This window comes from Parasteatoda tepidariorum, chromosome 1 (genome assembly GCF_982258835.1).
Source record: "Parasteatoda tepidariorum strain Cologne lab strain chromosome 1, Ptep-v5.0, whole genome shotgun sequence".
In the NCBI taxonomy this organism is placed as follows: Eukaryota; Metazoa; Arthropoda; class Arachnida; order Araneae; family Theridiidae; genus Parasteatoda; species Parasteatoda tepidariorum.
The window spans coordinates 32,477,471-32,502,279 of NC_141755.1; the positions used below are offsets into that span (position 1 = coordinate 32,477,471).

The 24,809-nt window shown below is 28.3% G+C and overlaps 1 protein-coding gene across 1 annotated transcript in view; it reads left to right on the forward strand.

The window, feature by feature from the left end:
• The first annotated feature begins 4,090 nt into the window (after positions 1-4,090).
• Positions 4,091-24,809, forward strand: part of LOC107439645 (uncharacterized) — a 69,748-nt gene continuing 49,029 nt past the window's right edge. The window contains exons 1-2 of the mRNA XM_016052312.4: positions 4,091-4,229; positions 17,877-21,298. Coding sequence (XP_015907798.3) covers positions 17,980-21,298 — 3,319 coding nt within the window. The 5' untranslated portion in view covers positions 4,091-4,229; positions 17,877-17,979. The remainder of the gene's footprint in view (positions 4,230-17,876; positions 21,299-24,809) is intronic.

The window sequence follows — 24,809 nt, forward strand, 5'->3', positions numbered from 1 at the left end:
TGCTACTTTCATCAATGAGAAATATGGAACAGTGCCGATTTACTTTACTCTAATCTTTCATAAATGTGTGACCTTTTATTTTGACATACATTAAAACCATTTTGAAAATTCATGTTAGACGAATCTTTTAACAGAAAAAAGTAAATACCCCGGATTATACTTAATTCAAAAATATAATAATCTCGATTATTTTACTTGCGAAACAGTGAGATCAACAAGGAAGTGAGGGCTTTCATCAGAGTTATAATGCAGTTTGACCGCTGGATTTTCTAATGTAACATTTCTAGAATACATTGTAAACAACAACTATGACCAAACAATGAATAAGTGAAATACTAAACGAGAAAAATAAAAACTCTTTTCGTGGTTCGTTCGGTGACTAAAATATGCGATTAACATTTTTTTGTTAACACCTCAATAGTTATTACTTATTCAGGGCCAGCGCTAAGGATTTTAAATTATTAGCCCGTAAATTAGCCAAATATCAAAAGTTTTTGCCAATTTTTGAAAGTCTTCGCCAAATGTAAATCTTAACAATTTTTTATGATTCATTTTTTCTCATAGAATTACTTAACGGGGTTTAATCTGTATTTTACGGTAGTTAGTTTTAGGCTTATATTATTTGGACCCAATTATAATTGGTTAAGTGGCGCATCTACCGAAAATTACTGTAATTGAATATAAAATACTGATTTGTTTAGAAAAATTCATTTTGACATAATTTTGATGATCGAGTGTATATTTTTTTTCTTTCCAGTGAAAATAATCATTCGCCAATACTTTCGCCAAAACACATTTTTATTGGCTAAATTTATGATTTTATCGCATTCGACAAGGTGGCAAATGCTTAACGCGGATACTGCTTATTTTATGTGGATATCTGGTAAAAAAGTATTAAATAATCAATTTAAAATGTTCTATAGTTATAAACCAGCTTTTCCCAATTTTTTTTTTTTTTTTTGTCTGTGGAATTCTAAATATTTGAACTTCTTTTGGGGGAAATGTTATTCCTTCGATGCAGATGGGACGCGGGTGTCCCTTTTGTACATTTTACTTCTGACGCTCTAATTATTTACAAGCAAAAATATATTTTGTTATATTTTTTAATTACGAAAAAAACAGTCAAATAATTACTAAAAAATCTGTTAGATTATCAGAATTATATTTGTACCAAAAATCTAAGAAAGGTTGTTTGAATTTTTTTTTTTATCGAAGTGGTCATCCACCAGCATACTGACCACAGCCAGTGATACTTGACTTCTGAGATCTGCTGGGAACCGTGTCTTAAAAATCAGTTCACTGTGGGACCCTTAACCAAGATTTAAAATTAAACAATCGGATATTTTAGGTATTAATTATCGAATCCAATAATTATCTTCTATAATTTACTAATAATTATCTATTATTAGTAATTATCTTTATGGATCTAAATTATTTTAAGCTGCATTGTTTCACCAAAAGTAATCTTTAAATTAGACCCATGTTTATAAAATAAACGTGTCAAACACTTAAATGAAACATATACTATGGACCGTGTTAAAGCCTGACTTAGTAAACTACCAGGATTAAGAATGAAATGTTTTCTATAAAATAAACCTCTTAAATAACAAGAGACGATCAGGCAGATCTATCAAATGACTTAACTATTACCTTCTAAAACATTTGTAACAAAGATAATGCTATATTGTTTATCTTTAAATTGATGTTTGTCAATAATAGTATACAATTATGAACAAAACATGTTATTTCTCTAGTCTAAACTGTTTACTGACCAAGTTTCAATGCATTGATCAATTAGGCAAGGAGTCTTACAATTGAAAGATTATTCAAATTCTAAATTGTAATATTAACCCTTTGAAGCAGATGGGACACCGGTGTCCTTTCCAGATATTTTTTTCTGACGTTCTAATTTCAAGTAAAAATATATTTTGGTATTTTTTAGTTTTAAAAAAGGTGAAATTACAAAATAGTGACAGTTAATAAAAAAACAGTGACAGTTACTAAAAAAATCTGTTAGACTATCGGAATCATAATTGTTCTAAAATATATAATCCAAAAAAATTTGTTTGAATTTTTTTCATTCATATTCAAAAATTTATCAATAATTTATTTTGTAAACTAAGGAAATTTCAACGAGGAATATCTATTTCTCTTAGATCTAAATAACTTTAGGAAAGTGCACATTAAAAAATTATAGTTTAGAAGTGAGCCGCGTTTGGAATATTTTACCTTTAATGCAGAAAAGGACACCTGCGTTTCGTGCTGTATTTCATTACCATCAATTATCAAAATACTAAGTATAATATTTTTCACTTATCTTAAACTAAATTTAAATTAATATAAAATAAGGAAAAAAAGGTGTGAAAATCTGTTTAACAAAAATCCTGCCAGCGTCAAATGCATAACAGCTTTGAATATACGAACTGTTAAAAAAATAATACTAATAATAAAAATAATATTTAATATGAAAGATGAGATATTTTATGTTATAGATCTGTTCTTGGCGAATGCATACGTTGGAAATAAACAAAATCAGTTGAATTATGCTTTAAAAAATAACTGTTATAAACGCTGAAAATATCTATCAGAGAATTTTTAAATCATTTTAAAGTAATTTTTTTTACATGGCAAAATACAATCGGTTGAATAGTTTCTGAGAAATAAAATTTTAAACATACGACTTTTTCAAAATTGGATTTCTCAGGAACTATTGAACTGATTTCACTCAAATTTTGTATTTTTCCATGTAAAAGTATATACTTAAAAATTATATAAAAAATTATATACCTTACAATTCAAAATTTTTTCGACTATTGTTAAATAAAATAATAATAAAATTTGTTAAATAAAATTTAGTTTTTGCATGAGGTTATCTTTGGATAAACGAGTCTTGTAATTGTGTGCAAATATTTTTCAATTCGTTTAAAAATGCCTCAAGATATAGCGAAATATGCAAGAAATAAAAGGTAATGTTATGAGGTTCAAACTTGTGATCGCTCTCCTGATCAAACTATGGGGACCATATTTCCAAGATTGCTGTTGCTCCTATATTTTGGGGATCGGAAATCTGATTCCGATGAAATAAGGTATGTATATTTATACAGAGAAAGTGCGTTTTTGTGTCCGATTTTGTAACTTAAAATAACGTCTGCACTAATATATTTGAGGTCACTTCCTCGAACCCCTAAGATTGAGTACTAGAACGTGAAGATCCGATAATTAGATGATAAATTATTCAAGGTGTCTGTTTTTTTTTTTTTTTTTTTTTTTTTTTTTTTTTTTTTTTTTTTGGTGCACAGCACATACAGGAGTTTTTGATTTACTATTCCGATTGTACATACGGAAATAAGGAGTAAAGTAGGCTTAAACACTGACCGTTTTAAGATAATTGGTATTTCCAAATTTTTATTTATCGTCTCAAAAAATAACAAAAAAAAATTTTAAAAAAAACATGCGTGAACGATCCAAACATAGTCCACTGAAAAGAAAAGACCCCTGATATTTCCTTGAAATGTAAACACAAATGTTTTTCACATCCAACAAAAATCAAGTGTGAAAGAATTTTAGAACACTTTTCCCTTAAAAGAATATTAATATTTCCTGAAATTTCCAGGAAATTGATATTACATAAACTCAAATGTTTTTTACGTCTCACAAAAATCAAGAGTGAAATATTTTTAGAGCACTCCACATCGAAAAGATTAGTGATATTTCCTATAAATGTAAACACAAAAGTTTTTACATCTCACAAATATCAATTGTCAACTATTCATATTCCCTAGAAATGTAAACGCAAATGTTTTTCACATCTCACAAAAATCAAGTGTGAAAGATTTTCCTAGAAATGCAGTTTCTTAGATTTCATAGAAAGGTAAACACAAATGTATTTTTTTTTTTACACTTCACAAAAATCAGGTGTGAAAGATTTTTAAAACACTGTCCACTAAAAAGACTCTTGATATTCCGTAGAAAACGAATTAATTGGGAAAGAAGAAAAAAAGGTAGTAACTTCATCCGTAATTATTCGGCTGGGCACCATTTTTTTCTACCTTTTAATTTTGTTTTTCGCCTTGAGCACATTCAACTTAAAGCGAAATCTTCCATAACTAGGTTACAGAATCTCTGAGGGATCTTCATCTGCTGTCGGCCACTAGATTCACAACAACTCTCGACTTGAGAAGAAAAAGTTAATTGATTCGCTCTTGGAATTCACAATATCCAACTGACAGGTGAGTCTTTTTGTTTTTATTTCAAAAGTGAAAAATTTTTTTAAAAATTAAATTCAATTTATTAAATCTTGTTCGTAAATACTGTCTTTGGTATTTGTGGAATAAACAGTTTTTGTTAAATAATTAGTTGTTCTAATGCAATTTAAAATACGTTTTATAAATTTTATTCCTAGTCAATAGTCATTATTTATTACTTATTTTTATTGTAATTGCTTAAATTTAATTTTTGTTTAAGCAATAAATTTAATTTATTTACATTTAAGTTTATTGCTAATTTTATTGTTTACTATTTTTTTTCTTAAAAATCAATCGATAATTTATTATAGATTAAATTTGAATAAATTGTTTGATTTTTTGAATTCAAAATTACAATTTTAAGTAATTATGCAATTTGCTTTAACTAATTTAATTTATATAAATTAACCTACAAGAAAACGTGAATAGTTAATTTTAACTGAACTACTAAACTGAAAATAATAGTCTGTTTATCATTTCAAAGAAGAAAAAAAGTGTTTCTTCAGAAAAATTTATTCTCAAGATTTTTTAACACAGAAAGCATTGTAGCGTCATTATAAATAATTTCTTCAAATTACCCTCCTCTTCCCTTTATTAGAGGGATAACGAAGGTTATTTGGTTAGAGAACTGTATATCATTTAAGCAGGAAAGTGAGGTATAGTTTTTGATGACTTTTTTATGCTGAATAACGTAAGACAAATCACAAGACAATAAAGACCAAATAGTCCAGAAATTAATAGGGTTATATATCCAAAAATTGGAATTTTGTACTGCCACTTTTTTTACCTATCTTACATTGCTATACAGACAAGTGAGGTATTGATTCCTTTGTACTTTTTCTCGTTTAATCGAAAGAGACAAACTAGTATCAAAGGGGCTAACAATTCAAAAGTTAAAATAATTTTTTGTATAAAATGTACAATTTTTGAACTGCTCTTATTACCTTATCACTTCTCTTACCTTTATAACTTCAAAACTATTTATCTTCTGAACTCGATTCTTATCTTATTCAATTCAGTATAAAGATTTTCATCGGAAAATGTACCTCACTTGTTCAGAGTCCCTAAATGTATAATCATGTGTGTGTGTAAAAATCATGTGTGTACCTAGTGTGTAAAAATCATGTGTGTACCTAGTGTGTATAAATCAAGTCAAAGATAATACAATTTACACATGAAAACACTTACGACTTTTGAATTATTCGTTCTCGTATATAGCTTTATTCGACTCAGCTTAAAAAACACATAATTAATGTCTCATTTTCTCAGATACTTATATTAGATGAGTCATTTGATGCAAGTACAAATTTGTACTTTATGTACTATATACCTATGTACTATGCTTATAACTATTCATCCGATCGTCTTATTTAATTAAGCGTGAAAAACAAATCAGAAACAATGCCTCACTTGCCTGTTTAGAAGAAATTGAATTCTCACCCTCAAATCACCCCCATTTCCCTAAAAAAAAAGGGGGGGAAGCATAACAGAGGAGAGTAGGGAGTTTTAAAGTATCATTTATTCCAAATTTCTATGGAAAACAGTTTGCGTCTTAAATTTTCAGAAGAAAAAGTCTAATGATACTAAATTATACATAAAATTGTTTTATTTTTATTTATTCATTTTCTTGGTTTGCAATGAAGCATGTTAAATTTGCCAGCATTGTGTGCCAACATCAGGTGTATGTTCCAAATTGGTTTCTTTATTATTATTATTAAATACAAACTTTACAAAATTTCTAAACAGAAATTACGTAAAAATATATTGCTAATTCCCTTAGCATTGCATATTGATTTATTGTTATGCGAAATCACCAAATAAAAAAAAGAAAGCGGTAATATCTTCGCGTTTAGGTTAAGTGAGCATTTTTTTCTGTTAGCTATGAAGACAAATGTTTACAATTAAATAATTAGATTACCTGAGAATGTACAGGAAAATGGAATATTGAAATTTTGTAGGTAAATGCCTGAGTATTATTTAGTTAGTTTATTGAGTTAGTTTAATTAATTTTTACTATTTTAACTAAGCTTAGCATTAGACATGGGTGATGGAAATAATTTTGATTAATTGGTAATTGTTGTAATATTTGATAAATATAAATTGAAAATCAGCTTTAAATTAATTTTATAATAAATTAATTTTTGTTCTTTAAAAATGAAGCGTTATATTTGATGACTGAAATTTATTATCGTTTGAAACTACACGAGAATTAAATGAAAATAGAACTTACTTTTTAATAATACAAATAAATAGAATCTCAAAATTTTCAAATTTTAGTTAGAGTTAACCATTACAAAACAGTAAAATGTTCGCAGTAGTTTATTTCAGTAGTAGTTTCTCACATTCAACTTCAGTCAGTAGTTTATTCATTTTTTAGATTGTTAATCTAAAAAATGAAAACTCTTTTTAACTGTTAGCAACTCAGTGCCCAAAATTGATGAAAAAATGTCAACTATGTACACTGCTAATTAAATTTTGCTTAGAAGTAACCATGTGGTAATAGTTAAAATAATTTTGATTGTTTTCTAATTGTCGCAACATTCGATTATTGTAAATAGCCCAATTTACTATTATTCTGATATTAATTAATTTCTCTTTTAAAATTATCGAACGTTACATTTAATGGCTGGAATTTATAATCGTTTGCAATTACTTGATGTGTTAAAATTAAAATAGAACTTATTTTTGTATATTGCAGATATTTAGAATTTCAAAACTGTTTGTTTCTTAATTGAATTTAACCATTACATGAATATAAAATTCCCACAGTGTTTTTTGATGATTTATAATTAAATTGTTTCAGAATTTCATTAAAAAATACCTTAATTAATAATAATTAGAAAATATAACTTACTTTTGCATGTCACAGATATTTAGAACTTCAAAACTGTTTGTTTCTGAATTGAATTTAACCATTACATGAATATAACATGCCCACAGTGGTTCGTTTGCTGATATATAATTAAATTGTTTTAACATTTTATTAAAAAAAATATCCTAATTAATAGGAGCTTAGTAATTTCAGAATTGATAAAAAATTTAGAAGGAGAAGACAAACAAGATTAAGAAAGATAACGATTTCCTTAATAACACCAAATACTTTTGTAAATTAGATAGTTTCAAATGAGCGTTCTTTTTCTACTCTGCTATATGTGTTACATATTAGTAGAGGGATAACTTTAGGCAAAAATAATTGATTTTAGTGCACATTAATAAAATTAAGAAAAAATTAATTTTACGTGACTATACTTAAGTGTTGTTAATTAAATATGAATAAATTTTTAAAACCATAGTTCATAAATATAATTATAATATAAATAATCAGGCCATTAATTATAGAATTTAAACAATTTTTAAATTGATTGGTTTTTACTTCGATACTTTTAAATTAATTAATCATATAAATTAACCGATTTAAACATTAAACCCTCATTCTTATTTAAAAATGCCATAAATACTTACTTACAAAACTCATTTGTCTTATCACGAATCAGACATTTCTCATAATAAAAATAAAATTAATTAAAAAATAAAATTAATTAAAAAATAAAATTGAGGAATATAAATAATAAAAAATTTAAATTTAATAATATTCAAGTTAAAACTTGAACGTAAAATGCCGGTGGTGCAGACGGTACAATTAGCTGAAATTCAGTGATCGGCATGCATTGTTATAAAATTTTAAAGTGGCAGCCATTCAATGTTTAAATATAAAAATATATAAGCTTTAGCTCTTATTTTAGTTTTAAAAAAAATAATACAGTTGTCAATTTAAAAGTTAAATTTAATTACTCAGATCACTAACTTTTACAAATTATCAAAATGACAAATACCAACTGTAGCAGCGAGCTACAAAAGAATTTAAATGTAGTAACCAATTTACTTTAAACTAGCAAATAAAAGTTCAATATTTCCCAAACTTTCGATCTCTTTTCTGACTATACTGTTAGTATTACATTTTTCAGATTGCTACTTCATCTTGTATTTTGAGGGTTGAAGGTATAAAATCATTAAATGATTTGATACTTTCAAATAAGGTACGTTTTATTCAAAGGAAACACATTTTAAGGGTCTGATTTTGCAATTTAAATATCGTCTGTCCTAATTAATAACAAATATGAAGTTGAACCAAAAAAAAAAAAAATAGAATTGTATGCTAATACGTAAAAATTGCATCATTTTTTAGATTGCTAATATATCTTGTATTTTGAGGGTTGAAGGTATCAAATCATTAAATGATTTGATACTTTCAAATAAGGTACGTTTTATTCAAAGGAAACACATTTTAAGGATCTGATTTTGTAATTTAAAATATCATTTGTCCTAATTAATAACAAATATGAAGTTGAACCAGAAATTTTTTTTTTATGTTAATACGTAAATATTGCTTCATTTTTCAGACTGCTAATACATCTTGTATTTTGAGGGTAAGGGATTCGATACTTTCATACAAAGTACGTTTATTCAGAGAAAACACGTTTTAAGGGTCTGATTTTGCAATTTTAATTATCGCGTGCCTTAATTAATAACAAATATAAAGTTAAACCAATAAATAACATTGCATGTTAATACGTAAAAATTACATCATTAAATAAAAATATATTCAGTTTTCCTGTTATTTATTTTGCGATCCTTTCATTTACATTTTTCCTTTAATTTTTATATATTAATGAAACGGCCGATTAATTTTCTTGATTGAAAGTTTTTCTTGATTAAAAGTTTTAGATGGGCATGAGACCAAGAGTTGATTTTAAATTCATTTTTCCTGTTGTAAGCTGTGTTCAAAGTTAACGGTTCCATTAAACGATTAGGCAAATATTTTTCAATCAAATGAAGCAATTTTTAAAATTATAAAATTATTATTATATTTATAACATAAACTGCAAGTGAACGAGTTTCATTTTTTATCAAACATAACAAAAACTGCTTATAATGCAGAACAAGTATTTTAAAGGAATTACCTTAAAAACATTCTATGGCGTTTTAAACAAAATAAAAAACGTGATCTAGATTTGATGTCTGAAAAAAAGATAATTAAATAATTGAGTTAAATAAAGAACAATAGTAATTAATGAGAGGGAAATGCTCTTACGCTAGATTGAATTTTCATTTGTCTAAAAGGAAAAAAATTACTCTCGTTTAAATGATTAATAATGATTAACCCCTGTTTCCTTTTCCTTACTACATTGCTATTTTCGATTAAACCAGTAAATTTTTAGCTTTATTAATTGTTACATTTAACCATGATTATTTTCAAGTCATTAGGCAAAAATATCACTGGTTTTTTTCTTCATAACGTGTACATTGATGGCGTTAATTTTTTTATGTGCACTTTTTAAAAATATTAGAGTTACATGAAATTTTAAGATGAGTTAAACAACATAAAAATTAATAAATAACATAATAATTAGTAAATATTGTAAAAATCATAAATAATTAAAAATTAATTAATAACATAAAAAGTTGAATATTGTTTGCAATTTTTTTCATAGAGTCTTTTTAAAGAAATAGTTCTCTTAAAAGAAAAGAAAACTTTGTTAGCAAAAGTGCTTTTTATTGGAATTCATTTAGAAGTCTGGATCAATTCCAATAATACTAATTGTCAATCATATTATTTTAATACCTATAAATATTCATAATATATATTAAAATGATGAATATAGAATAAATAGTATAATAAAATATATATTAATAGGTAGTATAAATATAATATATTTATAACATATAATTTATGCTTGCAATAAACTCTCAGTGCTGAAGTGGTAATTAACATAAGAAAAGATCTGCGAATGGCAAATCTACACATACCTTTTCTTTAAATTACTTTTCGATTCAGAGCAATATTTGCGAACAGGTATTAAAGGGATATTTATAAATTCTAAATTTACAGTGAGATACGAAAGTGAGAGCACAAGACGAAATTTTTACAAAATGTTCCAACCAGAATATCGTTCAAATTTGTTTGCCAATTTAATGTGGTGATAAATGAACCATAATTATTGTACTTCTTAAACTTGATTACAATAAACTGCAGCTCAACTTAAAAAGGTAATATGGCTATATTCAGTATCTTATTAAGGTTATAGCAAACTTATACGCTTCGATTAGATTCAAGGTACTAATATTCTGAATAAAAGCATATGACGCTCTAATAAAGTATGACAGCGTGAATAAAACACAAATAACAACGACAAACACATTACAACGAGATTGTCTCGTTACTTTTCTACTGTTTTTTTATATTTTGACATTGAGGAGAGTTCTTGTGTATAAAACCGAAACTATATTATGTCCATTTCTGTATTGCCTTATTCATGTTGTTTTGCTTTACTTTAAGTATGACACCTAGCAGTCGTTTGGACTGATATTGCGATTGAACGTCAACGTTAGACTTTTTTGAGAGGGTACATGTGCATACTTGAGTTGGATTCCTATATTGCTATTAGTGCGTTATTCATGTTGTTTTGCTTTACTCTTAAGTATGACACCTAGCAGTCGTTTGGACTGATATTGCGATCAAACGTCAACGTTAGACTTTTTTGAGAGGGTACATGTGCATACTTGAGTTGCATTCCTATATTGCTATTAGTGCGTTATTCATGTTGTTTTACTTTACTCTTAAGTATGACACCTAGCAGTCGTTTGAACTGATATTGCGATTAAACGTCAACGTTAGACTTTTTTGAGAGGCACATACTTGCGTTGTACACACTGGTACACACTTGCATTGGATTCCTATGAAAAAACACCCTCATTCCCTACAATTTTAGAAGAAAATCCTTCATTTCAAAATTGAAAAGATATTATGAAAGACCCTGATTAAAGCTTTCAAAAACTGTATTATTTATGTTGATGTAAAATTTAAGCAAGTAATAAATGTAATACGGATAATTATGCAATGGAAATTAAACACTATATCCCTTCTTGAATAACAGCTTCTTTAAAAAAAAATTTTTTTTTAAATATAAATAAGTTATTGCTACGTATGATTATTTTCATATAAAACTGAAAAAAAAAAGTTCAAAAAATGTTAAATGTATGCTACTAGCTCGCAAAGATATCTTCGATAAAAACAAAAATATTTAAAATTTCTGTATTTGAAAAGGACTATAAGTGAGTTATCACTAAAATTAACAATACAACTTCTGAAAGTTGAAAGCTTCAATCAAGGACTTAAAATCTTAAAAATTTTGAAATGCCGAATTTTCTTGTAAAATTGTAGAGAGTGAAAATGCTGTTTTCGTAAAAACACAATGCAAGTACACACTGAGCCTGGGCGATATATCATAAAACATCGATAATTTTTAAGACATTTTAAAATCAATTCACCCGATACATCGAATTGCCATATTTTATGCAAACTATCGAATATAAGATTATTATTAATCCTGATAATATCGCGAAAAATTTCTGAATCAATAACTATAAATATATTGAATAAGATAATTTCCCGAGCATTATCGATAATAATAATTTTTACAACGTTATGATCATCATGCACACTGATAAATATTGAGTATGACAATATTACAAGTTTAGAGGATGATAATCATCAAATGTGCTATCATCATGAGCGTTGATAGTTTTATGAGTAATGAAATTACTGACCAATGTAAAAATTATATGTAATCAGAAAAATATCGTAAAGTATCGTCAAATATCGATATTTCTTGACGTTATATAGAGATGCAAAAATTCGGATTAGTCCATAACTAGTACATGCTAACTTTTGTAATTCACTAAATGTGATACTGGTTTTACATGATATCATTTTTCTATTTAAACCTTATTTTAAATAATTTTTGCTATTGATAGCTGTTTTCTTGAAATATCTCTTAAAATGTCAGAATTTCTTCGATGCATTTTGTAAATCATTATATGTGATACTGGTTTTACATGATATCATTTATTTTTCGTCGTAGTTTTCTTTTTAAGCCTGATTTTAAATTAACTTTGCTATTCATAGCTATTTTTCTAAAAATAAATATCACTTAAAATCCCAGAATTTTCTCTTTGCACTCTTGTAATTCATTCACTATATGAGGAACAGGTTTTTCGCATATTATTTAGTTTTTAGCGAATTTTTCTGTTTGAATTTAATTTTAAGTTGATTTTGTTGTTCATAGCTGTTTCCCGTAAATAAAATATTACAAAAAATTTCAGAATTCACTCTATGCATTTTGTAATTCACAGCATGCGATGCAGGTTTTAGATGATATCATTTAACTTTCGTCGCATCTTTCTGTTTAAGGTTGATTTTAAACTAGATTTGCTATTCGTAGCTGTTTCCTTGAAATAAAATAGAACTCTAAATTTAAGTATTCGCTCTATTCATTTTGTAATTCACTACATGTGAAACAGGTTTTATACTATATTTACTTTTAATCGCATTTCTCTGTTTAAGCCTGATTTTAATGTAATTTGTCATTCATAGCTGTTTTCCTGAAATAAAGTATTACTCGAATTCTTTCTATGCATTTTATATTTTATTATATGTGATACAAGTTTTACGTGATATCATTTATTTTTCGTCGCATTTTTCTGTTTGTGCCTGATCTTAAATTACTTTTGCTATTCATAACAGTTTTCCCGAAACAAAACAAAAAGTATTCAAAATTTCTGAACGATCTCTATGCAGTTTGTGAAATACTATTTGTTATACAGCCTTTACATAATAATGTTTAATTTGCATTGCATTTTTCTGAATAAGCCTGTTTTTAAATTAATTTTGCTATTCATAGTTTTTTTCTGAAGTAAAATATTTCTCAAAATTTCAGAATTCTCTGTACACATTCTGTAGTTCACTATATGTCAAACAGCTTTTATATGATATCATATACTTTTCGTTACATTTTTTTTCTCTGGCATATTTTAAAAGAATTTTGCTATTCATAGTTATTTTCTTGAAATAAAATATAATTTAACATTTCTCCATTCACAATAAACATTTTATAATTTACCGTATGTGATACAAGTTTTAAATGATATTATTTATTTTTCGTTCCATTTTTCTCTGCTAGCCTGATTTTAAAATAACTTTGCTACTCATAATTATTTTCTTGAAGTAAAATATAACTTTATATTTCTTCATTGACTATAAATATGTCATAATTTACCGCATGTGTTACACGTTTTAAATGACATTATTTACTTTTTATTACTTTTTTATGCCTATACCTGATTTTATATTCAATTTTGCTACCCTATACTTATTTTCATGGAAAAAAAAAACATCACTCAAAATGTAAACAAAGTATTAATTGTAAAATCGACATTAATTTAAGTTAGTTTATTAAACAAAAATGTAAAACGAAAACTCTTATTCAAATAAATTAACTTCGAATAAATAAACAAAACAACTATTCAGAAAATAACCCATTTTACTGTTATTATTATTAATTCAGCAGAAACGTAGGGTCACCATGAAATAGGTATTATGAATGAAAACAAGTTATAAATAAGTTAGCAAACAATAGCAACTACTTTATTCACTCATCGACAATGAAAATGATTACTACGCAAGACTTTGTAACAAAATATCCAGGCAACCCAACTGCCGTAAAACCTTTCTCTTAGGTAATTTAGAAGACAATGGGTTTTGCGAAAATCGCAGGAAACGTGTGCAATTTTTATGCATTTTTGGAAGATACAGCCGGAAAAGAGCTAAAACTTAAAGATGATTAAAAAAAATAGAATGCAGAGATTTTATTACAATATTCACCAATTCGAATTTTTCCTTAAATGTTATCATACTCTTGATGTTTACGAAATATTTTTTTCGTAGAGAATTCGCACAATCCATGAATCCAACTGAAGAATCAAGTATATGAAGGTTCCAAGTGGCATTTTACTGAATTCGAATAAATTAGCTTTTAAGTTTATACATTGAATTAAGTTTATACATACAGGAAATTCAGATTTTACCTTCCCTTTATTTTTTTTCCGCAAGCTTCCATCTGACGAAAACAGGGATCAAGGTCCAGGATGTCCACACTTATCCACTATATTTAAAATTTTGTCACAGTACCCCAATTCTATAATATTTATCTTCTTTCTTATCGTCTTAATTGACTTTGCAGCCTTTTGTGGGCTATAAAGCCTTATTCAGAATGGAATCATCTTATCTTCTGTCCTCTTCGTCAGGGTGCTCCAATTGGTCACTCTCAGTGTTTCAAAGTCGTCGTTAATAACGTCAACCTTATCTGGTCTTGCCTTTTGAGTACCAGTCGGTTTAATACTAACGATCTGATTGTTAAAGAAGATGAGTCTATATAGCCGATGTGTCCAGAAAATTCAATACAGTTTACTTTGATATGGTTGATAATGTCTACCACTCTATGCAGCCTGTACAGCTCATTATTGCATCACAATATTTGCCTGTGGTATAATATTTACAATATGCAAATAATAGTTTAGCATATGTAAAACTATAAAGCAGAAACTATGGAAATAAGTGGAGAGAATATGAACAATTTTATCCCCTATCCCAGTTCTATAATATTAATTTTCTTTTTTATCCTCTTTATTGACTCGACAGCTTTTTATAGGCTATAAAACTTTATTAAGAATATTCTTATGCCAAGATGTTCCAGCTTGTCACTTTCAGTGTTTTAAAGTCCTGATTAATGATGTCAATCTAATCTGTTCCTGCTTTTTAGTTGGGTACCAATTTGTTTAATATTAATGAATCTGGGTGTTAAAGAAGGCTGGTCCATTCGACCAATGTGTCCAGAAAATTTAGCACAGTTTACTTTAATGTGGTTGATAATGTCTACCACTCTATACAGCATTTACAGCTCATTATTGCATAATAATACTTGTCTGAAGTATAATATTTATTATAAGTATATAATGTTTTTATACGTGAATAATACATATAAACATAGTGAATACAATTGATGCCTTAAAATAGCGTAAATATTTTATTGTTAACTGATAAAAAAGTATTTAGATAATATATAATATTATTAGTCTGTATTAATAATAGAAGAAAATTTATCAGTCATACTCGAAGGTATAGTGAATTCATTTGCTGCAAAGGTTGCTTGCATAGATTTTTTAATCGTGGAATAAAGCATGATATAGCAACTAGCATTTCTTTTCCAATGTTTATTTGCGAACAATATTTGTTTTTTGAAATGGCAACTTGAAATCCAATGTATCTGCCTAGGTTACCACAAACATTAATTACAATTTTCTAGTACTTTTTATTCATTTTTCAAAACCTCACAAGTTTCACAATCTTCTTTGAGTATTTTACCTTTTTGCTCAGAAGGTGAGGGCTTAATTTACTAAAGAGGTTTTTTTAATGTTAATTAAAAATATATCCATGAGTTTTACAATATAAATATGAATCAAAAATTTTTGTTAAAACTAAATAGCTTGAACTGAAAAATATTATTAAAAGGTGCTAAAAAAGTTTGTTCAACAATTTATTTTTTACTCTAATAATCTGTTTCTGATGATAAATTGATATTAGGCGGTATATTTTGAAAGATATTGTGGTATATTTTATTATTTTTATTTATATAACATTAAATATGCGCTCTATTGTTAGGAGTATATTTAAAAAATTAGACGAAAGTTAAAAGTCAGAATTAGCCTTTTTCTGAAAAAAATTAAAAATAAAAATAGTTTATTTATTTATTTATATTACTTTTAATAAACTGCAGAAGGATTTCCAGAATTTCCAACCAATTTATGAGGATATTTTTTCTAAATTTTGAAGTTTATGGATAACTCAAGATGTGTCAAGAAACATCAATGCATTTTAATTTGCTTTAGCGACAAATCCGTACTTACTCACCCAGTTCCTATAATATAATTGGAATAAGATTAAAACTCACCAGAACTTTTCGAACTCAAAATGGCTCGTTCAGTCTGCGAAAGTGTATGATCTTTGTTACTGCTTAAAATGCATTTTCCATTTTTATGTCTAAATTTTCAATACAACATTCTGTACAGGAGTTAACTCTTAGAATATATTTCTTTGGTACTAGGTGATGCTTTTTTTGGACAAAAATGTACCTCTCCCATAAAATTTTCAGTAGATAGGAAAAAGCTTCGAATATACTACTGCGGTTAGAGTTAACACTCTTTTGGTCAAAAATAGGCTTAAAAAATGTTTAAACGCATTCTTTCGTTTTCATAGATAGCTCTCATAAAATTCTTTGAGAATGAGCATTTGCTTAGAATATGTCGTGGGTAAGAAGCAATACTTCTTTGGACAAAAATATCCTTTAAGAGAAAAACGTGTAGCCTATTCTTACATTTATAGATTACTATATATAACTTCAGTAAGTCAAAAAATGCTTAGAATATTCTGTGATAATATGTATTTACTTATTTTGGGAGAAAATAAGCTACACAAGAGAAACTTGCTAAGTAGCGGAACATTAACAACTCTTTCTAAAACATCTTAGTTCTAAATTCATATTAGACTTCACCCAACAAGAACAAAGAATATTTACTTCTACTTTAATCTGATAAGGTCAGAACACTTTTCTTACACTTGAATTGTGACAATAGCTTATTGACATGAAACATGAAGACACTTTCTCTTCAAGATTTGCAAAAAATAGATGCGTTGAATCAACAATGGTCAGCTAACTTGACGAACTTCATTCAACTGAACTTTTTATACATCATTACCAAATTGATAATCTTCCTTTTTCACGCATGAGTAAGCCGTCACTCTTCGCTAATAATTCCTTATCTACAACTCAACGTAATTTAATAATTCTCCCTCCGTTAATTACTCTAAAAATAGGTGAAAAACTCTTTCCGTGTTAAGCTGATTACTATTTACGAGTTTATCAATTTTCGAAAGGCCAAATGTTCCATTTTTTTTAGTCCGAAATTAAGAATCCTGAAAGTTTATTAATCATTTGACGTGAACGTTTTATAAATCGGTATTCAAATTTTTAAAAAGAAAACATTTTATTTCCTCTTTCGTATCCTAAATTAAAGTACAAATAAGGGGTTTTTTTCGGCTGCAGAATTAAAGAGTTTAATTTTGGAAAACATTTTCTAAAAATAGACAATACATGCGAGTTAACAAATGTTTTAGCAATTAGCGAGCTCTTTTCATTAATTTAATTTAATTTAATTTAATTTAATTTAATTTAATTTTTTAACTTGCATTGAACAGCCGATTCAGATTTGAGTTTTTGATTATGTAATGATGATTAAATGCAATATTAATTAAATATATTGTAAATTTAATGATCTGTCTTTAGTAGGTTTGGAAATTGATCACTCAAACGTTTAAAAGGTTTATTGATTACGTTACAATATAAAAAAGTAAAATATTGGATTCGATGGAATGTAGAACAAAATGACATTTGTGCCTGAATCGGCTATACTGCTTAAAACAAGTGTGATATCGTGTACTTAAGGTAAGCTGGTTAAACGATTGTTAACCAAGTCCAACGCAGAAAAAAAAGATGAAATTTGCGATCACTAGGGAATCTGAGAGTTAATGGGTTTTGTTTTTACCTGAAAAATACAAACCCCTTAAGGGAGGTTGGATATCTGCGAAGGATTTTTATTCTGCATGAAATTATTTGTTTATATTTAGTTGGACTTAATATTAACTATAAAGACATAACTGTATATTATTTTTTGTTTTAGGAGACTTAATTGAAGGCAACTCAGACAGCAGAATATGGATAGAAATTGAAACACATTTAACTTTTCCGGCCATTAAGCTTTGATTTTTTTTCCACAAATCAATATGACGAAGGTTTTGTTGTTAGTGACGTTTGTATTTATATTTTTTTCATTGATGGAAATAGAATCCCGAAAGATGATCTCCCCCTCTACAAAGGGTTCGAAATATTTTTCAAAACCGTCTTTATCAAAATTGCGTCTGATACCTACTTCCATAAACAATAAAAAAATTAACAAACTTCAGTATGGTAAACAAAAGCCATTCCTGAGAAAAACTTCGATGGGAATATCTAGAATGATTCGTGATTTGAGATTCCCCTTCTTCACAAGCGAGCGCCCGAAGGTGAACAGGCACGTACAAAAAACTCCGCATCGATCTCCATATTCAACCGCAGATTTTTCCAACTCTGGTTTCAGACCAGTAATAACACCTGAAAAAAAGCCGATGAATCAGCAACAATATCGTCCTGCATATCCCCTCACTCAAAATTCAGCACAGCCACATAATACCAGGAACCAAATGAGCACCACCTTTCAACAAAGAAAACCAAAAAGTCCTCCTCAAATCTCTGCAAGACCTATTAGAACTACCAGAGGTCCTCTGAGATTACCTGGAAAAGATATGATGAATAATAGGCCAAGTCTAGGAAGAATTACGATTCCTGAGAGACGGGAAAACTTTAAACAGCATGCGGCGGCTTCAGTGCCCGTGCCTTCTTTGCATTTAGACCAACGTCTAAACAAGTTTCCATCAAATGGTAAAAATACTGAAAGCATTGCAAAGCAGCAAACATCTCGAACGAGAGCTCGAGTTATTGACGTATACCATCATATACCAATATCTGACAACCCTCTACAAACCCCACAGTTAGGCATGCAAAATCCCCCAGAAATTGAAACTCTCTTAAAAGAAATGGAAGTACCACCTTCCTCATTTCCTTCCTTGAGTAAACCTGAAAAAATAGCCGGTTTGAGAGATTTTGTTCCTAAAATGCTACCCGAATTAGACTTTTTAGATACTGAACTTTTGAAAACTCATTTAATTGAACAAGCACCTCCAAATGCGAATGTCTACACACGGCAACCAATAAACTTACCACTTCGTACTAGTACTGTTTTACCATTTCAAGTAAAACCTGATTATCAGTCTACCAGTGATAGAGAAAATTTATATGTTCCCGAACCGCTTCACGAAGAAAAAAGCGAAACTCAATCCATTGCAAAAACTCAAATAAAACCTAACTCACACGATATTGATCTTTCAGAGAGCATCGTTTCATCAGAAAAATTAGCACCTGTTAATGATAAATTAAAATACATTCGTGTATCGAACGAAACCTTGTCTGAGGGTCCATTAACTGTGAAAAAGTATTTTGACTTCCACCAAGAGAATGCAGACCAGGTTCCCTTTGTTCAAAATCAACAATCACTTCAAAAATTAGTACATGGTGCAAGCAAGCCAGCCCACGAACATGATTTCAAAAATCATCGCATGCAAGAACATCCAGTTATAGATCCTATTTCCTCTGTTATAAAAACTTTAAACGAATATAATGAAAAAATTACTCAAGTAAAGCCAGAACAAGAACTTTATTACAATCCTCCACATCACAATCTAAACAATTATAAAGAAATGATACAAAGTGAATCAAGTACTCCAAGTAGTTCAGTTTTGAGCTCTGAAGTATCAAGTAGTGACCCCGTTAATAAAAACTCAAAAGTGACGAAAAGTGAGTTTCACGGTTTCAGAAATCAAAATACTCGAATTTCAACTGAAGTTTCTGATAGCAGAACAACTTCAAATCCCTTTAAAATAACTCCCGACATTGAGAGTGATTTTACAACAAGCGATGCAGAGAGCAACAGCCAATCTAACACAAATACACAGTATCACCATCTGCATTTACCGCATGAATGGGACCAAAATATGGCATACATTATCTCAGACATATTTAGAAGAAATTCTAGTACTCTACTAAACGAAAATTTTACTCCGGCAACTCAAGAGAAACCTATAACATCCCCTGGTATTTATGCTCGTAATAGAGGTCAGTTTGAAAAATATGAAGATCTTTCAAATTCTGAACTTCAAGATCTTCACGGGGAAGAAGGTGAGTTTGAGATCAAGCAGTATTTTAGAGGTCCTCAACATGTAAATCATAATAACTGGACAATATTAGAAGAATATCCCATACCTGGTTCTCGTTTAATTACTTCAACGCTTATACCTCCTGGTAAGCCATGGGTAATTACTCCACCGATTAACCGCCCACTTGAATTTGTTACTGAATCCAGCAGACAAAAGGAGAGATCAGGCTCTCACAATAAGGTAACGAATGCTTGGAACTTTGCTAATAAAGTATTTGGAAGAAGAAACCATACTACTCGTATGCGGATGATTTCAACAACTGTTACTCCTGAGCATAAAAAGCACAAATTTGCTTATGCACCTCTGCATAGAAATGTAACAGACGGAAAGCAGAAATCTGAAAGTAAAAACGGAGGAGTCAAACTGGTTTTTAATTTTAGAACAGGAGCTGCTCAAAACCCAGTGGCAGAAAATAAATCTGAAGATACTGAATCTGACAACAAACCTGTTCCAAACCAGGATAATGTAAAAGAAATTACGTTTAAACCCAAATTCCAAGTTACCATTCCTGATAGGAAAAGGAATCATGAAGTTCGTTTACGAATTCCACCAAAAGCTACCGAAACCAGAAATGTATACTTAAATCTTAAACCAGCTACAAAATCATATTTATCAAGCACCACACAAAATCCACCGAGCAGTACTAAGCAAGTAAATGACAATAAAAGCCATGGTATTGGTATAATCTTTGAGAACAAAAGCAAAACCCTCCCGCAACATATTTTCATTAAAAGCACTCAATTGCCAAGGATTACAACTCAGAAAGTAAAACAATACGAACCAGCTACCGAGAAAACAAGCACATTTACTTATATCAATCCAATTAAAACTTCAGGTTATGAAACTGAAGCGGTAAAACAGTTTGGCAAGATGGAAACCACAACAATCTCTTCAACCAAAGCTGTCACTCATAATAACTATGTTACTCCTGCAGAAAATATAACTCCACCACGTAGAAGTGAAACAGTCAAGAAACCAATACAAATAATCTCTTCAACAACGCCTGAAACTGCAGACACGAACATTGCTCAAAGCTTAAGTAATGAACAAATTTTAGTCGATTCGTTAAGATCTATGAAATTAAAAGTGCAAGAAATGATGTCTAAAGGTATAAGACATTTAATGCCTCTTGTAATGGAACTGTTTTCTGATGTTAGTATATCAAGTGACTGTACATTTTCACTACTAAGATGGCTTCGAGGGATTAAATCTATGGAACAATGGGCCATTAAGAGTGAGTACAGTTTATTAAATATTATTAACTTTATTTAGTTTTCAGACACTTTTTCTTAACCATTTTTTTTATAATCTAGCTTATAATTTATAGTTTCAGTCCATCATACGATTTTGAGCCTTTTTTTTTCTTTTAGTACGCTTTTCTAGACGGTAAGGAATTGTAGTGTATGTTATTCACACCAAAAATACTGGCAACTACTTTACATCAAAGTGTTGTACTGAAACACCACAGATAATTTTTGATTCTTTTTTTTTTTCATTTCGCTAAGAACCAAGGATATTTCCCAATGTAGTGAAACACCAAAAATGTTTCTTCACACTACTTAGCGTAAAGTAGTTGCCCTTATTTATAACATTTGGTAACAATAAAATTCATAATTACAATAAAATATGATACACATAAGAGTCGGTTAAGTTTTTTTACGATGCAATATAAAGTAAGAATCATTAGTTTAAGATGCATATATACACAACACTTATTTTAAAAATAAAATTAGTTTGTTAATCACAAACATACACACAACACAGAGAGAATACTAAGAATAATTCGAACTAGGCTTAACAGAATAGAAGTGAATAGAATCAGTGAATAACCATTTGTATTAAATACAAAATTATTTAATACAAATGACAGATATTAAAAAATATAAAATATAATGATCTTTACTACACAACTGAAAGCATACATGCATTTTGAAACGGAAAACTTTTGTTCTTGTAATTGCTTAGAAGCATAAAAGAGAACAACAAATTCGCGCATTTTGAAATCGATCGGGAACAATCTACTGGCGATATCCAGAGTTAGGCAAAATTTGTGTTTTTTGGAATGAAAATAATTAATTTTGTAAATAAAATTTGTTTGTTAATCAAATATACACACAACACAGAGAGAATACTAAGAATAATTCGAACTGGGCTTCAGAACAGAAGTAAATAGAAATTAAATATTATAAAATTATTTAATACAAATGACAGACATTAAAAAATATAAAATATAATTATCCTTATTACACAACTGAAAACATATAAATATTTTGAAACGGAAAAACTTTGTTATTGAAGTTGCTTAGAGGCATGAAAGAGAATAACAAATGCGCGCCATCTCGAAATCGATGGAAACAATCTATTGGCGATATCCTGAGTTTGCCAGAATTTGTGTTTTCTGAAAAGAAAAGAATTCACTAATGTTGTAAATGCTCAGAGTTTGGCTTATAATTTCTCTGTTATTAGTGTTTCAATTTGACTATTCTTTTTTAAGTGTACGAACATAGAAATGAGCTTTTGCAGCTCACAAAAATTTCAAAAATAGGTATATGAAAAAAATCCTTCGTCACATTGTTGAAAATTCGACTATTAATGTTAATTTAAAAACACAATGAAAATCGGATAAATAGATTAGGTGGAATCGAAAATAAAGTAAAAAATATACTTCCTAGGAAATGCGATTGAAGTTTTCTCCGTGTGATATAGCGGTTATACAAACTTAAAGGAAAAGATGGCACATCATATTATAATTTAGAATTGAAAAGCAACTGACATGTTCGGACATGACATCGTGGAGCGGTAGGAGCGCATTTCTATATGCTTGCTGTTAAAGCGCATTTAAAACTGTACTTTTATTTAGATAAATTATCTTCCCTTTTATTAACTTTCCGCTAAATTGGCCATCAAATCATTAAATTACGATAAAAACAGAGGTAAATTTCTGGTCCCATTTGAATGCATTTATTAACAATAATAATAGAAGACGTAAAGTTAGCAAATTAAGGTAATTTAAATAAATAAAAAAATGTTTTAACTGAGCACGAACAGCCAGTTCATAATGACGTTTATGGCCATTGGCTGCTATGCAATTCTCATTCTCTATGATATGCCCTACTTCTGACACAACGCTATTAATCTCATTATTTTTGAAAGCTTAATATTTTAAAAACTAAACTTTTTCTATGCTACTCAAACAAATTAAAGTAACTAAAATATGCATATTCCAAATTCCATGAAATTATATTTCATAATTTCTTATATACACTGTTTCAAAGTTAAAAAATATTTATCAACAAAACTTTCAGTTCAATGCTTGGGGAAAATTAACTGTGTCTTATCTCACACAATAAAAGAGATAAAACATGATTGTTTTTCTTCATTGGAAAGATATTTAATAATATTTTTTATAATCATAAGAATTACAAAAAACCATATCATTTTTAGTATTTTGTATGAAGGACCTTTTGAAGATTTTTTGCTGCAAGACTTTCTTTTCTTTCTCAGCTTATTAAATTGTGGAAAATATAGTGGTTTTGACAAAACGATCGTGATTTCTTACTAAATTTCTTTTTCAGTTCTGGATTTTTAAGATTCTGAATATCAGAATTGCGATAGCTTCATTGAATTGAGAAAAAAATTGTCTAAACAAATAAAAGCGAAAAAATTTCGTTTAAATTTCACGGACGAAAAAGCAATAAAAATATATTTTTACAAGAATAATAATATTTACCTTTAACAAATAAGATCCATCGATATTTTTATAAAATAACCACTTCCACCGATCTGTGTTGGTGGGTTCTTATAAAAATGCTAAAACGAAAAAGAATCTATGTCATCACTTTCTGAGTTTATTTAAGCGTAGTGGTTACAGTTAAATTAAACTAAGCGAAACATTAATTAGTTATTTAACCTTATTAAAGTTTTCGATTAATTAATGGCTAGTTTGATTTCTTGAAATTGACATTTAAAAATAAAATAATGGCAAAAGCAAAGAGAAAACGATTTTTAGCATGGCTCTGGAATAATATAAATACAGATTAAAAAAAAATGGAAAGGAATGAATTAGAGTATAGAAAAACTTAATGATTTTTCTAAATATAATATAAACACATACGACAAATCCCAAAGTGATTAGGATCTAAAACTAGGTTTACGAATATTATTACTAAAAATTTTTTAATCGATTCAAGTTAAATCGTGAAACATACTTTCTGATGTTTGAGATCGTCTGATGTAACAATTTTTAAAAAAATCATAATTAGCATTCGAATTTTTTTAATTTTCCTTACTATTCTACCGATTTCGTTCAAACTATAAATTTCGTCATTTAAAGTTATATAGTTTAAAGTTTTTCAAAAAATTTTCTAACCATCATTAAATTCGATAATAAATAATTACTATCCTCTAATATAGATACGTTCTGGTTAGTCTGGTGCAAGTAAATTCAACTATTCTTTTGTTATATTTCTTAATTTTTTTTAAGGGACGTTCGTTCATGATAAAAATAATAGTTGATTTTACTTGTGCTCTACAAACCTAATAAACAGAAATAATATAAGCTTGAAAATGTTTTTAAATCAGTAGGGTTAATATTTTTATTTTCTGATTGAACAACATAATTAAAAAGAATAAAATCAACACTAATTTAATCAGTTTTTGTTATTACATGTATTGTTGCGTGCATATAATACAACAATCATACTGTGACCTTATGAGTTTCGAAAATGTGTTGCCATTCGGTACTC